The 13,098-nt window shown below is 39.0% G+C and overlaps 1 protein-coding gene across 1 annotated transcript; it reads left to right on the plus strand.

Annotated features, from left to right (window-relative positions):
* Window positions 1–6,696: 6,696 nt before the first annotated feature.
* LOC148060918 (uncharacterized) lies at window positions 6,697–11,760 on the plus strand. Its single transcript, XM_087779758.1, has 2 exons — window positions 6,697–6,776; window positions 9,002–11,760. The coding sequence occupies exons 1-2, from the start codon at window positions 6,758–6,760 to the stop codon at window positions 10,366–10,368; spliced, it is 1,386 nt and encodes a 461-aa protein (XP_087635884.1). The 5' UTR covers window positions 6,697–6,757; the 3' UTR covers window positions 10,369–11,760.
* Window positions 11,761–13,098: the final 1,338 nt, after the last annotated feature.

Here is a 13,098-nt window from a genome sequence, read left to right on the forward strand (position 1 = left end):
TTGACCTGGCACTCACTGATCCCGTGATAATCCTGACATTACTGTGACCATCCCTCGCCCTAAAAAACAACTTAGCAAGGAAATAAAAAAAACTAATTTAAACATGTCTTCTTAGATAACTGGATACATGCAATTTATTTTCTCTTGGTGACTCAATTCGTTGTAATGATTCGATTAAAGACTCACATTCCTCTGTTTTTATTAGTGATACCTGCAGTTCTCGTGCACAAGGTGACTTCAGATGTTATGGGGCTATTACAGTTGCTAAAGCTTAATAAATGCGTGTGCATTTATTTGCAAATATATACATGTATCTTCACAGTGATCCGTAACTCCATTTACTGAATGTGTAACTTGATTTATAAATGTGTTATTCAGAATAACTATGCTCAAGTCTGTAAAAGCTGACAAGTTAAGCATCACAAACTTCGCACAAGTTCCAAAAAACAGAAAACCTTTTTTTGCACACATGACTTTTGCAACAGTCCTGCCACGGTTCACGATCTGCACATGTGTAACAGGATTTGTAATAAAGTTTTATCCATCTAGCTATACAAATGCATCAGCTGCGATGACACCGACCCGCCAGTAGGGGGCGGATATGCCTCCATGCAGCTGGATGGAGTTAACATGGTGACGAACACGAAATAAGCCTCGGACACGACATGATAAAAATGTGGTCAGGAAATACTGAGTTGTGGCCACGGAATGATTATCTTGTGGTATCAGGAATTCATTGAAATCTTTTAATTTCATCTAACCGTGATGACGTTTTCAGCCAGTGTAGGACATCGCAACACTATACGGGACTTCACCTCAAGATACCGGGTTCGAGACCCGTGTAGTTCTTGTCATTTTTACGTGATTGTTTTTAGAATCTTATAGTGGTTTAGAGAATTAAATATTTAGATATTAGTCTCAATAAGAGACATTGGTAGTACTATTAGGAGAGTGCGTTCTTTAGAATAAACTCTGGTGTCAATGTGAGAATATTAATAATGTCTAAACAAATAGAAAACAATGTCTGTTATTGAGACTAATACCTAAATATTATTTACAGCACAATAAGATTTTAAAAACAATCACGTAAAAGTAAGGACTAGACGGGATTCGAACCCGCGACCTCATAACAACATGTTTTAGTTTTTACCATGTCATGCCCGGGGCTCGTTTGTTTGTGTCAATGTATCCGCCCCCTACTGGCGGGACGGTTTCATCGCAGCAAATGCATTTGTTTACACATCCTGTTACACATTTGCGGATTGTGAAAAAATAGCAAGTTTTTCCTGTAGCTTTCATAGATTTGAGCATAGTTATTCTGAATTACACATTTACAAATCGAGTTACGCGTTTGTGGATCACTCTACAAATACCCATATGCATTTTTTTTAATTCCTTTCACGCATTTACAAATCTTCAGCAACAGTAACAGCCCCATACGCCTCATTGCGACTTTAAATCACGCTCTTAAAAACGACATTATTTACATTTCAACAAAATTTCAAGATTGTCAGCTTGTCTCGTTATTACCATACTACAGTCTAACAAAAAGAAAAGTTGAATTTTATGAAGATGCTTTATTTGACAAATCAAAAAAACTGAACAAGTAATAACATCTTACATGACAAATATTTTCAAAACAAAACAAGTGTATATACACAGCAAACTATTAACCTGTCTTTTTTTTTCACAAAAAGGAGATTTAACGTTGGTCCTGGCCAGACATTAGCGCAGCCAGTTCATCTCTCGTAGCATTTCCTGACTGTTCATTAGCCTGCAGGCCTTCATGGGGTGGGTCAGGGTCAAAGTTCGCCTGTGCAACATGATCATCTGGCTCAAGCGTGTCTTCATTGTCCAGACAGACGTTGTGCAGAAAGGCACAGGTAGCTATCACCACAGGCAAGAATGAAGGTCTAATGTCTGTTGCCCTTAAAAGAGTGGACCTCCATCTGGTCTTCATCACAGCAAAGGTCTTTTCTATTACGCCTCGCCCCCGGGAATGGATGGAGTTGAAGTGCGACTCTACAGAACCTCCAACAGGTTCTTCGTAGGGCGTGATCAGGCGAATCGGTGTGTCCAGACACGGATAGCCACCATCACCAAGAATGACGTGTCCTTGGGGAGGGTACTGTTGTGTCCTATAAATAGGACTCTTCTGCATGACGCTGGTGTCGTGTACTGAGCCTGGGTAACCAACAAAGATATCCAGAAACCTCCCCCTACTGTCACAGATGGCCTGCATTTTTACAGAAAAGGAACCTTTAGAATTCAAGTAGTCATTTCTGTGTATAGAGGGAGGTTTCACGGGGAAATGACAGCCGTCTATAGCACCGACAACACAGTTAAACACAGGAGTTCCTGAGAGCTGTCCAAATCCCTGCCCGATTTCTTCGAGCTCCTCTGGCCGTGGAAGGCGGATGGCGAGCGCCAGGTTCTTCCAGATCGATTTCGCAACTCTGTGGACTACACGGTGTACAGTTGTGTTCGGTACACCGAAGACTCTGGAAACCACCTTGAACCCAAGTCCATGGGCCAGCCAGTAGACGTATATTAGAACCTCGATTTCAGAGCCCCAGCCATGGTCCTGGTACCTTTGCAGAAGCCTCTGGAGACCATGCAAGGATCTTCTGCTGATGCGGAAGTCCTGTCGCAGCTCGGACTCCACGTCGAACCACATCCTGAGTATTGGAACGCTTTGGTTTAGCTTGCAGTAAGCTGTAGGGTGAGCATTCTGGGGAAAATCACATGAAATATTTGTTATTATTCTATTCTATAAAACGTTACCAACAATATGTGAATATGTCAAGCTAACCCACAACAATACACGCCTAAATACCTTATTAATACTGTATTGAAAGAATAAAGGGAAGTTGTTTTGTTAGCATGTGCTGGGGCTGGTTAGGCTAACTTAAGACAATACATTTTCATTCTTTTCTACATACCTGCGTTTGAAGCAGAAGTAAAGCCATGTGCCGTAAACGTTTTCTGCGGTGAACATTTCTGCGTCTGGCATTTAATAATCTCATAAAACTGCCGACAGCCCAGGCTATAACAGTCACCATATTCTCTGGAGCCATGTTTGCAGCTTCTGCATCTGTAAACAGTGACGTCATTTTATGTCGACGGCAATGGGCGACTTACGATGACGTCATCCTCTGGTACACACAACGTATCAATAATGTCGTTTTGCTTCCTTCTTATATGATGTAATTATTACTATTATTTCACAGTTTGTTTAATTTAATGTGTATTTATTTTTTAATATTTATTGTCTATTTCTACTGTGTATTGCTGTAACAACTTAACTCTACCTACTATGGGACAAATAAAATAATGTTTTATCATATCTAGCAAACTCTCATCATATCAATCAAATGGTCTTACTCACATTATTAAGAATTTATATTGACAATAAGTAATCGTGTTAACAATGTGTTCTTACCTAAAGATGTATTGTGTGGAAACAAATGGGTCACAGCACTGAAGAGGACATTATTTGTATTGCTTTTATTGTTCAAAGCTCACAGTAATTAAAACTGGGAGAAAATGTGTTCTGTCCCAAAGGTTAAAAATCAAAGTATTTGATATTTAATCGTCTCCTTCTTGACCTCTCAGTCCAGGGTGGAAGCCTTTTGCGACATTCAGAAGTCCCATTACTTGTCGGCTGTGAGTGGTTGAGTACTCTCCTAGATTGCTGAATATATCTGCTGGGCTGTCATTCCCTCGGGATTGTGGGAGCAAGGGAAGGGTTGTTGGTGATTGTAGTCAAGGACATAACCCTTGTCTTTGGGGGTCTGACGTAGTCGAGATGGTCTTCCCATGGCTCCTGGACAAGAAGGTAGCCCTGAAACGTCATCTGTCGACATCTTCCATAGCAGTCTATGAACCAGCTTGAAGGACCAATGTTGCATGCGTCACTTTCTAAAGCACATTTAACTGCAGTATCTACACAAAAACACTTATATTCCTAGAGTCCCGCTTAGATTAGGATTTATTTCCATCTTTGTATTCTGTTAGAATAGCCCCTTCTCTCCTTCACAATCAGATGAGAAAAAAACCCTTCTTTGTCTGTTTTATCAAGGGACAGATCGCATGAGCAGCAATTTCATCAGAGAGGCCCAGACTTTCCTGTTCCCAGCTACATCATACAGCTCTTCCCGGGGAACCCTGAGGAGCCCCCAGGCAAGCTGAATCCGGCATGTACTCGGTCTCCCCTGTTGCCTTCTATAGGTGAGACATGCCCCGTACACCTCACCATTGTGGCAGCCAGAGGACATCCTAATCACACGTCAAAGCCATCTTAACTGGCTCCTCTCAACATGGATGAGCAGTGGTTCTACTTGGAGCCTCTCCCGGATGACATTGCTTCTAACCCTTTTTTCTAAGAGAGAGTCCAGACAACCTGTAGATAAAACTAATTTAGGCCACTTGTACCTATGAACCTTTTCTTTAGGTCACCAGTGATCATAGGTGAAGGTAGGCGTAGATCAACTGATATACAGAGAGCTTTGCCTTCTGGCCCCACACCACTAAAAAAGAAGGAATTGTCTGAATGAACAGAATATCTAGATGCAGACAGGGTGTTGAGGGGATCGGATTAGAGGGCTTAGCATTGTGCTATGTGCCGAAAACCTAGTAATCAGACCATGACCTTCAGCTCGTGGAGGATGAGATGAAAGGGGAATGAGATCATGCCAAGTGAAGAAGTTTCTTCAGAGAAAAAAATGAAAATAAAAAAATCCCCAGTTGTATTTACTGCTAATATTATTAGTTTACATTCACACAAGTTTTCTTTGTAAGGTGAGAGAAATAACAAATGTTCACCAATGTTCTCATCTCTATGTCTTACTTTTCTCTAAAGCAAATAACTGTCAGGTCACTCTTTAAACTCTATCAGCTGGCGATGCATTCACAGACCGTCGGACCTTTCAGCATTGCTCCTTGACTGCCCAGTCGCCCGCCCTCATGTGATTTGTCAGAGTTCCACTGTCAGTAAATGATTTGCCACAATAAGAGCAGATAATAGGTTTTTCTCCAGTGTGCATTCTCATGTGTTTTCTCAAAGTATCTGTACATGCATAACAATTACCACTGTGGGAGCAGACCAACGGTTTTTCTCCAGTGTCCTCTTTCTCTCTCAGTATTGCAGTTACTATAGAGGAATAAAGTTGGTAGAGTGGTTGCCTGCAGTCCAAGAGGTTGCAGGTTCAATCCCAGCTCCAGACAAGCTTGTGTCGGTGTGTCCCTGAACAAGACCTGATTGCTCCTGATGGCAGAGCTTGTGCCATGTGTTGCAGCCTACTCCCATCAGTATGTGTGACTGGGGGAATGCATGACTGTCGCTTTGTGACCCTGGTCTAGAAAGGCGCTATATAAATAGACATTATTATGTGTGTTCGACTGGTGCAGGACATGTATGTTGGACTGGTGCAGGACATGTATGTTGGACTGGTACAGGTGTGACAGAAGGTGGGGGTCGGACTACATCAGAAGTCCCTTCTTGTTTGCGGTGGTGATGGACAGACTGACAGATGAGATTAGACAGGAATCTCCATGAATTGTGGTGTTTGCAGATGACATTGTGATCTGTGGTGAGAGCAGAAACCAGGTGGAGGAAAAGCTCCAACTTTTTGTCAGTTTAACAACTTACCCTTGAGCAGTCATGTATAGTTATTCTGTCCTTATCATCGTTGTCCTTAAATTGCGTTATTTAAGGACAATGAGGACAAGGACAGAATAAACACTCTCGATAAGTCGCTGTTTTCAAACTCGCTTTTTAGGCGAACCCAAATTCTCAGCGTGTTGCTGCCCCTCTGGGGAAATGACAATTTTACAGTAATCAGTCATCTAGATTCAAATAATCACTTGATGTTCCATACTAAAGTCAAGCTCGGCAGTACTTCAGGTGAGGTCAAGCCTACACACGAGAGAACCACAAGAAATCTTTAGATGGTTTCAGCAAGTCTCTGCTCGAGGACAGACATCTGTGTAAGTAAAATGATGAACATCTTCTTTCTAGAAGAATTCGACCACGAGGCACGGCCATCTTAGAAGCCAAACCCCGACACCCCCTAGTGGTGATGGTCATAGTTATTAAAGAAAGGCTTCACTGACTATATCGCAACCGTGTTTATTTAGATTCATGTTATTAAAATGCTAAATAAACAGAATTGCAATTTGCAAATGGTCTTTACTTTAGCTTTAGGTTAATAGTGATAAACTGCATAGTTATTGTTATAAAACACAGTTGTCATGATCGTATTATAAAAATAACTGCAGTTTAAACCTGGTCTTTAAGTCTAATCTTAACTTCACTGGATATGGATCAATGGCCATTCAAATCCTTTAAGTCCAATATTTGGACACTGGTTGTGCTACTAACAGTTATTATTTGGGTCAATGTTCATTATTTAAAATATTTCTTTCATCTAGATTTGGTTTAAAAGGAGATATTGGTATGAGGTCTTGATTTAATTATTTATCATTTTAACTAATTTAAAATAAATAAATTGTAATCTCACCTTGAATAAATGGAAGTCAAAATGTTTCTGTCATGTCTGAATAATCTTGACTGTGTTGAAGTACATATTTCAGCCGTTAGATGGCGACAGTGTCAACTGGAGACTAACAACGACGACAGAAGAAGAACACTTCCCCACATGACATAGTGGTAAACAAAGGATCTTCACTCTCCTCCATTTTCTTCCACCAGAAGCACCGAAGCATCTCCTCCAAACGGAGGAGGATCCAGCTGGAGATGGAGACCATAAATCCAGGTACACACTTATATTTGTATTCAAGGTGGGAATAATGACATTGTTGACATCATGGTGAAGTTAGTCAGATGTTGGAAATTCGACAGATATTCACTCCTGCACCATCTTTGTATCATTGAAGCTCGAGCTGCAGCGATTGAAGAATTATATTACAAAATTGACAGAATTAAATTTGTTGACGGTCCTTCTTCTTATAAATAATCATTTATCAACGTAAAACTGATTCTTGAAGTTATGATTGTAGTAGATGATATTTTGTTCTTGTATTTTTCTTTCCTGCAAGCAAGGTTGATGAGTTATCTTGTAACTTTAATATTATTTGTATCATTATTGATTATCTTTATCCCCGTTTCTTGATATTGTGTTGCTGTCTCGCTCGTTCTCAGTGACTAATGTTGCTCTATTCCTAGTGAATGAAGAAAAAATGAATCCTTGAATGTTAAATCCTTGCTTTTGTGGTCAGTTTGATCAGGTATACGTTTGAGTTTAGTTTACTTTACTACACATCACAAATGACAATGGAGAAAACACGTCAACATAGATGACAACATAATAACACAAAAGTGAACAGATAAGTCCTGAGTTTGGGCTCTAGGTTGTTGTCTAAGAAAACTATGAATGTTGTATAACTGTGTATCAAGTTTAGTTTAGTGACAGTAATTTGGTGAACAATACAGTATTTGTTTTGATTTGATGCAGTCATAACTGTCTGAGAATTACATGTGTTCTCCGTGTCAGGCCTTGACTCCCATGAGTAAATGAAACAAATCATGTTCTGGTCTGGTTCGTCTGTAGTTCCTACCTACGAATGTACCTTCTTATCAAAGTTTTATGAGACTGCTTCAGTAGGAAAATTCTCTACTTCTTGAAGTCGTATCATCTCTCTCTTTGCAAAGATTGTTTGTCCGTCACTGTTTTTTACTACTTATTTTCTTTGTTAAATTCAGATCTTTTCTATTATTAATAGATGTTTTTCAGACTCAAGTTTCTTTAATGTAAAAAGTGATTCTTTCAAAAGGGAGGCATGAAGCACTGTTTGTCTAGTATGTGTAATGGTGCCTATGTTTACAGTATATATTTTTTCAAATTATTACAAAATGTCAAACTCAAGCAAATATAAATATATGTCTATAAATATGCATTTGTCTCAAGTATTATAGTGTAGTGTAACCTTTTAAGTTTAGCATTATGTGAAGATCACTTGATTAAAAGGTTATATTTCATATTAAAGTAAAGCTCAGCTGTACCTCAGGTCAGCTAAAGCCTACACACAGAGGGAACCATAGGAAAACATTTAGATTGTGCCAGCAAGTCTCTGCTCAAGGACAGACATCTGCGTAAGTCAATATTTCTAAAAGAAAACAACTCCAGTAACTTTCCACAACGACCACATGGCACTGCCATCCTAGAAGCCATTTTTTTAGAATTGCTGTCGAATCATGCAAGCAGGACTGACCAGGGGCATTTACCTGAATATTCATACTACAAAACAGCCGCCATTTCGTTAGAACTTTGGCACTTGAAGAAGTCTCTGTGATAGATCTGGGCTTTGCCAAGAATCCATGATCATGTAAGTTGTTTCTCTGGCTTATTTCACTAAACAAGCATTTTCTCTAAAACTCATTCCTGTGTCCTTCTCTACCACCACCATGTATCGAGACTCGGGATGGGTCGATTAATTGGAACAAAATCCCGACATGATCAAAGTAAAAAAAATCCTCCTTTTTATTTTTTATTTTTCTTATTTTCTTTATGTATTTTAACTGTGTATTGTTCTGTTGTTTAAGCACTTTGTGACCCTGGTCTGTGAAAGGCGCTTTACAACTATAAACTTACTATCTCTATCTCTATGGGATATATAGAGAGGATATGGGAGATGGATGGATGGATAGATTGGGAGATACTTGAGATACAGAATTTATCCTTCTGGGATCAATAAAGTCTCTGTGTGTATGTAAAATATATACAATGCAATTATTATTTTTTAAATACGACTGATTCCACAGATATTTAACCGGAATCGCCTTTTAGGGATTCTTCCTGAATGCTTCTTTGGAAGGTGTTCTTTGGAACGGGAATGACTGACTGGGATAATACCCAGGATACATTTGAGAGACTTTCCTAGCAGTGAGAAATTATAATATATATATAAATATATATAAAATATATAACACGTCCACTGATTTGGATTGGTCAGTGACTGAGGTGTGTTTGTGTCCCTGCAGATGTTCAGCAGCTGCTGGTGATCAAAGAAGAAATTGAGGAAGAGAAGTGCAGCTCCAGTCTGATTAAGGAGGAACATAAACATGGTCTCATTACAGAAGAAGATGCAGAAGATATACAAGCTGAAGAGAAACATCCCCCCCAGTTCTTCCACACTCCTGTTGATGTGAAGAGTGAATATGACAATGACACCAAACACTTGACTCCACAAATGAAGGCAGAAGAGGATGGAGACAACTGTGGAAGACCAGAACCAGCCAGCTACTTGCATACACCTCTCCATCCTGACCACCAGATGGGGCTGTGTTCTGAATCTGACACTGATGACAGTGAAGACTGGGGAGAAACCAGTAACTCTCAGTCAGGTTCAAACTCTGTGGAGAATCCAGAAGTTCATGTCGGTGAGAAGAAAGATGACGATGATGATCACAAATCCCTGATCTGCTCTGGATGTGGAATGAAATGTTCTTCAAAATCTGGACTGAGTAATCACACAAAGTTCTGCAGTCTAGGACCTTTTAGTTGTTCGATTTGTGGAAGACGTTTTTTAAAGAAGGAGAATCTGAAGGTTCACATGAGAATTCACACTTTAGAAAAACCCTTTAGCTGCTCTCAGTGTGGTAATTGTTTTGCTCAGAACGGGACTTTGAAGGCCCACATGAGAATTCACACTGGAGAAAAACCTTTCGTATGTTCCCAGTGTGGTATATGCTTTACACAAAAACAGAGCCTGAGAAAACACATGCAAATTCATACTGGAGAAAAACCTTTTAGCTGCTCTCAGTGTGGTAATTGTTTTACTGAGAAAGGAAGTTTAAAGGCACACATGAGAATTCACACTGGAGAAAAACCTTTCATCTGCTCGCAGTGTGGTAAATGCTTTGCACATAAACACAGCCTGGGCAAACACATGCAAATTCATACTGGAGAAAAACCTTTTAGCTGCACTCAGTGTGGTAATTCTTTTACTGAAAGAGGGAGTTTGAAGACACACATGAGAACTCACACTGGAGAAAAACCTTTCATCTGCTCGCAGTGTGGTAATTGTTATGCACGTGGAGATTGTTTGAGAAAACACATGAGAACTCACACTGGAGAAAAACCTTTTCCCTGCTTCGTTTGTGGTAAATCCTTTACTCAGAGTGACCGCCTTAAGATACACATGAGAATTCACTCTGGAGAAAAACCTTTTACATGCTCTGTGTGTGAAAAAACCTTTACCCAGAGTGACTGCCTTAAGATACACATGAGAACTCACACAGGAGAAAAACCTTTTACTTGCTCTCAGTGTGGGAAATCCTTTACTCAGAGAGGAAGTTTAACGAGGCACATACCTCAGTGCAGAATACAAGTGATGGAAAAATGTTAAAATGAAGTATGTTTATCAAATTTACTTGAAGGGCACCTAATGTGTGGATTTAAATTGATCTTCGACCTCTATTATACCTATCCGTATGTTTCTTTTTGCACAAAACTCCTTTAATAAAGATATTTACATTAGAAAATGTGCCTAAGCCCCGCCCACTTGAAAAGATCTGTTTTGGCTGAGATTAAATCTCGTCCAAGCAACTGGAGAATTAGAGCTGTGCTCTAATTGGTCAGGGGTCAAAGGTGGTAGTGACTAGTCCTAAGGAAATCTCAAACTCACCTGTAAAAATCTGTTGTATACAGCGCTTTGCTGGTGTACAAACAAAGTAATAATTAAAATAAGGTTTGCTGCTTCATGTACACATTACAAAAACAAAGAAGAGCAGAAGCAAGTCCCACCATGTTTAAATAAAGATAATTTGTGTCACGCTGAACATGCAGGTTGTGTTTAGCGCTTAGTAAATGTCGTTGTTAGTATATTTAAATTCTACACCAAACTTTGCCAACATGACTACATTGCAGTGTTTCCTCATTTGGTCCATGTAGAGTCACGGAAAAGACGTCGTTTCACATGCGGTTGTTGTTAAAACACGAGTCCTCAAAGTATCGTTTGAAAACAAAAATCCTCCCATTGATGCGTCAATCCAACTTCCTTGGTTGAGTATGACACCATTTGAGTAACATAATTTACGACTTGTGAAACTGGGATAGAGATATAACCGCAACCTCAACAGAACTGGAAACTCTGCTGTTCTTCCTCTAATTTTATACAATTCAAATGTGTGTCTTTAAACCAAGATCTAATTCCTCATCATCGTTTAAAGTGTTAAGTCAGATTCTAACATGACAAATTGGACCTTGGAGCCGGATCCCAGCATCTCTGATCAACGGGAGGAAGACGGACAGCTTACTGAGAGACTGTTTACACAGCATTTTAAAAGACCTCTGGAAGGCCAGTGACTGAACGTGGAACTCTTGTCGACCAGAGTGACGGAATTAATGAACCAAGTGTTAAAACAAGTCCCAAACCCAGTCATGGGACTCAGTAGCTGTTCTTAATGCCCTTTCCTTGGTTTATTTGCTTGTATAGTATTATCTTAGTGTTTTTAACTGTTCTTATTTTAGGTGACATTTTAATGTTCTTGTACAGCACTTTGTGTCAACTGCTGTTGTTTTAAAGTGCTCTCTTAAATGAGTTGAGTTGAAAAATGACTTCCGATTTGGTAAGATAAGTACACAAAAGTCCATACTGTGCGAAACGTCTGAGACCATATGCCTTAAAATATGCGTATTGAAAATAAATATTCTTATTAGAAATACCAAAGCGTGTGTATGTGGATCGTTGTTGAAGAAGCAGGACTGTGGAAACACAGTGACAACTGCAGCAGTCTGTTGAAGTAGACACTGTAAAAAGTAAAGTAATAAAGTAATTGAATTATTTCTGGTCCAATTAAATTCATTTACTAGTCGAGGTAGACTAGACTAACATGCCTGACTACAAATTGTAATCTAAAGTAATTGATTATGCAGAATAAGAATTTAGCCCTGGGAAAATCCTTGCAAATAAAATCTAGCAATAAGGTGACTACTAAAAATTTTTTTTAATGACAGAATAGAAATTTAAAAATAGCAAAACTTGCACCTCTATATATTTAGTTCATGGCATTTGGAAATCAGTCACAGTTAAATGTGTTGAAGAATAGAAGAAAGGATATGAATTTACTGGGGAAAAAAAAAAACAATGCGAAGAGTTTAGTAAAAAGCATGTTGAGTTTTGGTATGAATAAGGGAGAAAGAGGGAAAGTGAAAAAACAAAAAGAAAATGCTGTTCATGATGAGTTCCTGGCTCAGGGCCTCATCATTTCGTACAATTTGATCAACCAATCCACTCTGAATCCAGTGAGTAAGCGAGCAAAGATTAATTTTTTAATTATTTCAAAAATTCAGAGAAAATGATAAATGATACAAATTGAAAAATCAAAGAATGTCAAATTTTCCGTTGTGGACTGTTTGGATGGTGATAAAGACTTTTTCTATTAGTAAGTAAGCAATTGTGAAGTGCCTTTCTAGACCAGGGTCTGTAAGCATTTGAACAAAACACAGTTAAAAATACATATAAATTTAAAAACTTTAAAAGTTCAAAACAACATACAGTCAAACACAGCAGCAACAAGAAAGTTAAGGAAAAGCAGAAATAAGAAGGTCTTAAGATGTTTCTTGAAGGAGTCAGTAGACTAGAGTTTTAAGGATCTGGGAAATGTGAGTTCTTCTACTAAAGCAAGTCAGAATTCTCGCTGCAGAGTTCTGAATAAACTGCAGGCGAGACAGATCCTTCTTGTTAAGACATGAAAATAAACCGTTACAATAGTCCAGACGAGATGAAACAAACACATGGATTACAAGCTCCAGATCATGTTGTGACAACATTTTAATTTTTCTGCAGTGTTGAGTGTTGAGACATGTCTTTGTCAAATACAACACCCAGGTTTCTCGGGCTTGGTTTGACAGACTGTCCTAAGTCACCCAAGTACTGACTTTCACTCAGTTTCAGTTTTGTCCACTTAGCCATTGTTTGATCTCTAGCAAGAAAAAAAGCTGTTCAGCCTCTGGGGCTCAATTGGATCTCTGTGTTATATTGCCCTTCAGCATATATTTGATTAGTATTGTTTTGTTTAAGCGCTTTGTGACCCTGGTCTAGAAAAGCGCTCTACAAATATAAATAACTTTCTTT

Source organism: Callionymus lyra, chromosome 18 (assembly GCF_982586985.1).
Source record: "Callionymus lyra chromosome 18, fCalLyr1.hap1.1, whole genome shotgun sequence".
NCBI classification, from domain to species: domain Eukaryota; kingdom Metazoa; phylum Chordata; class Actinopteri; order Syngnathiformes; family Callionymidae; genus Callionymus; species Callionymus lyra.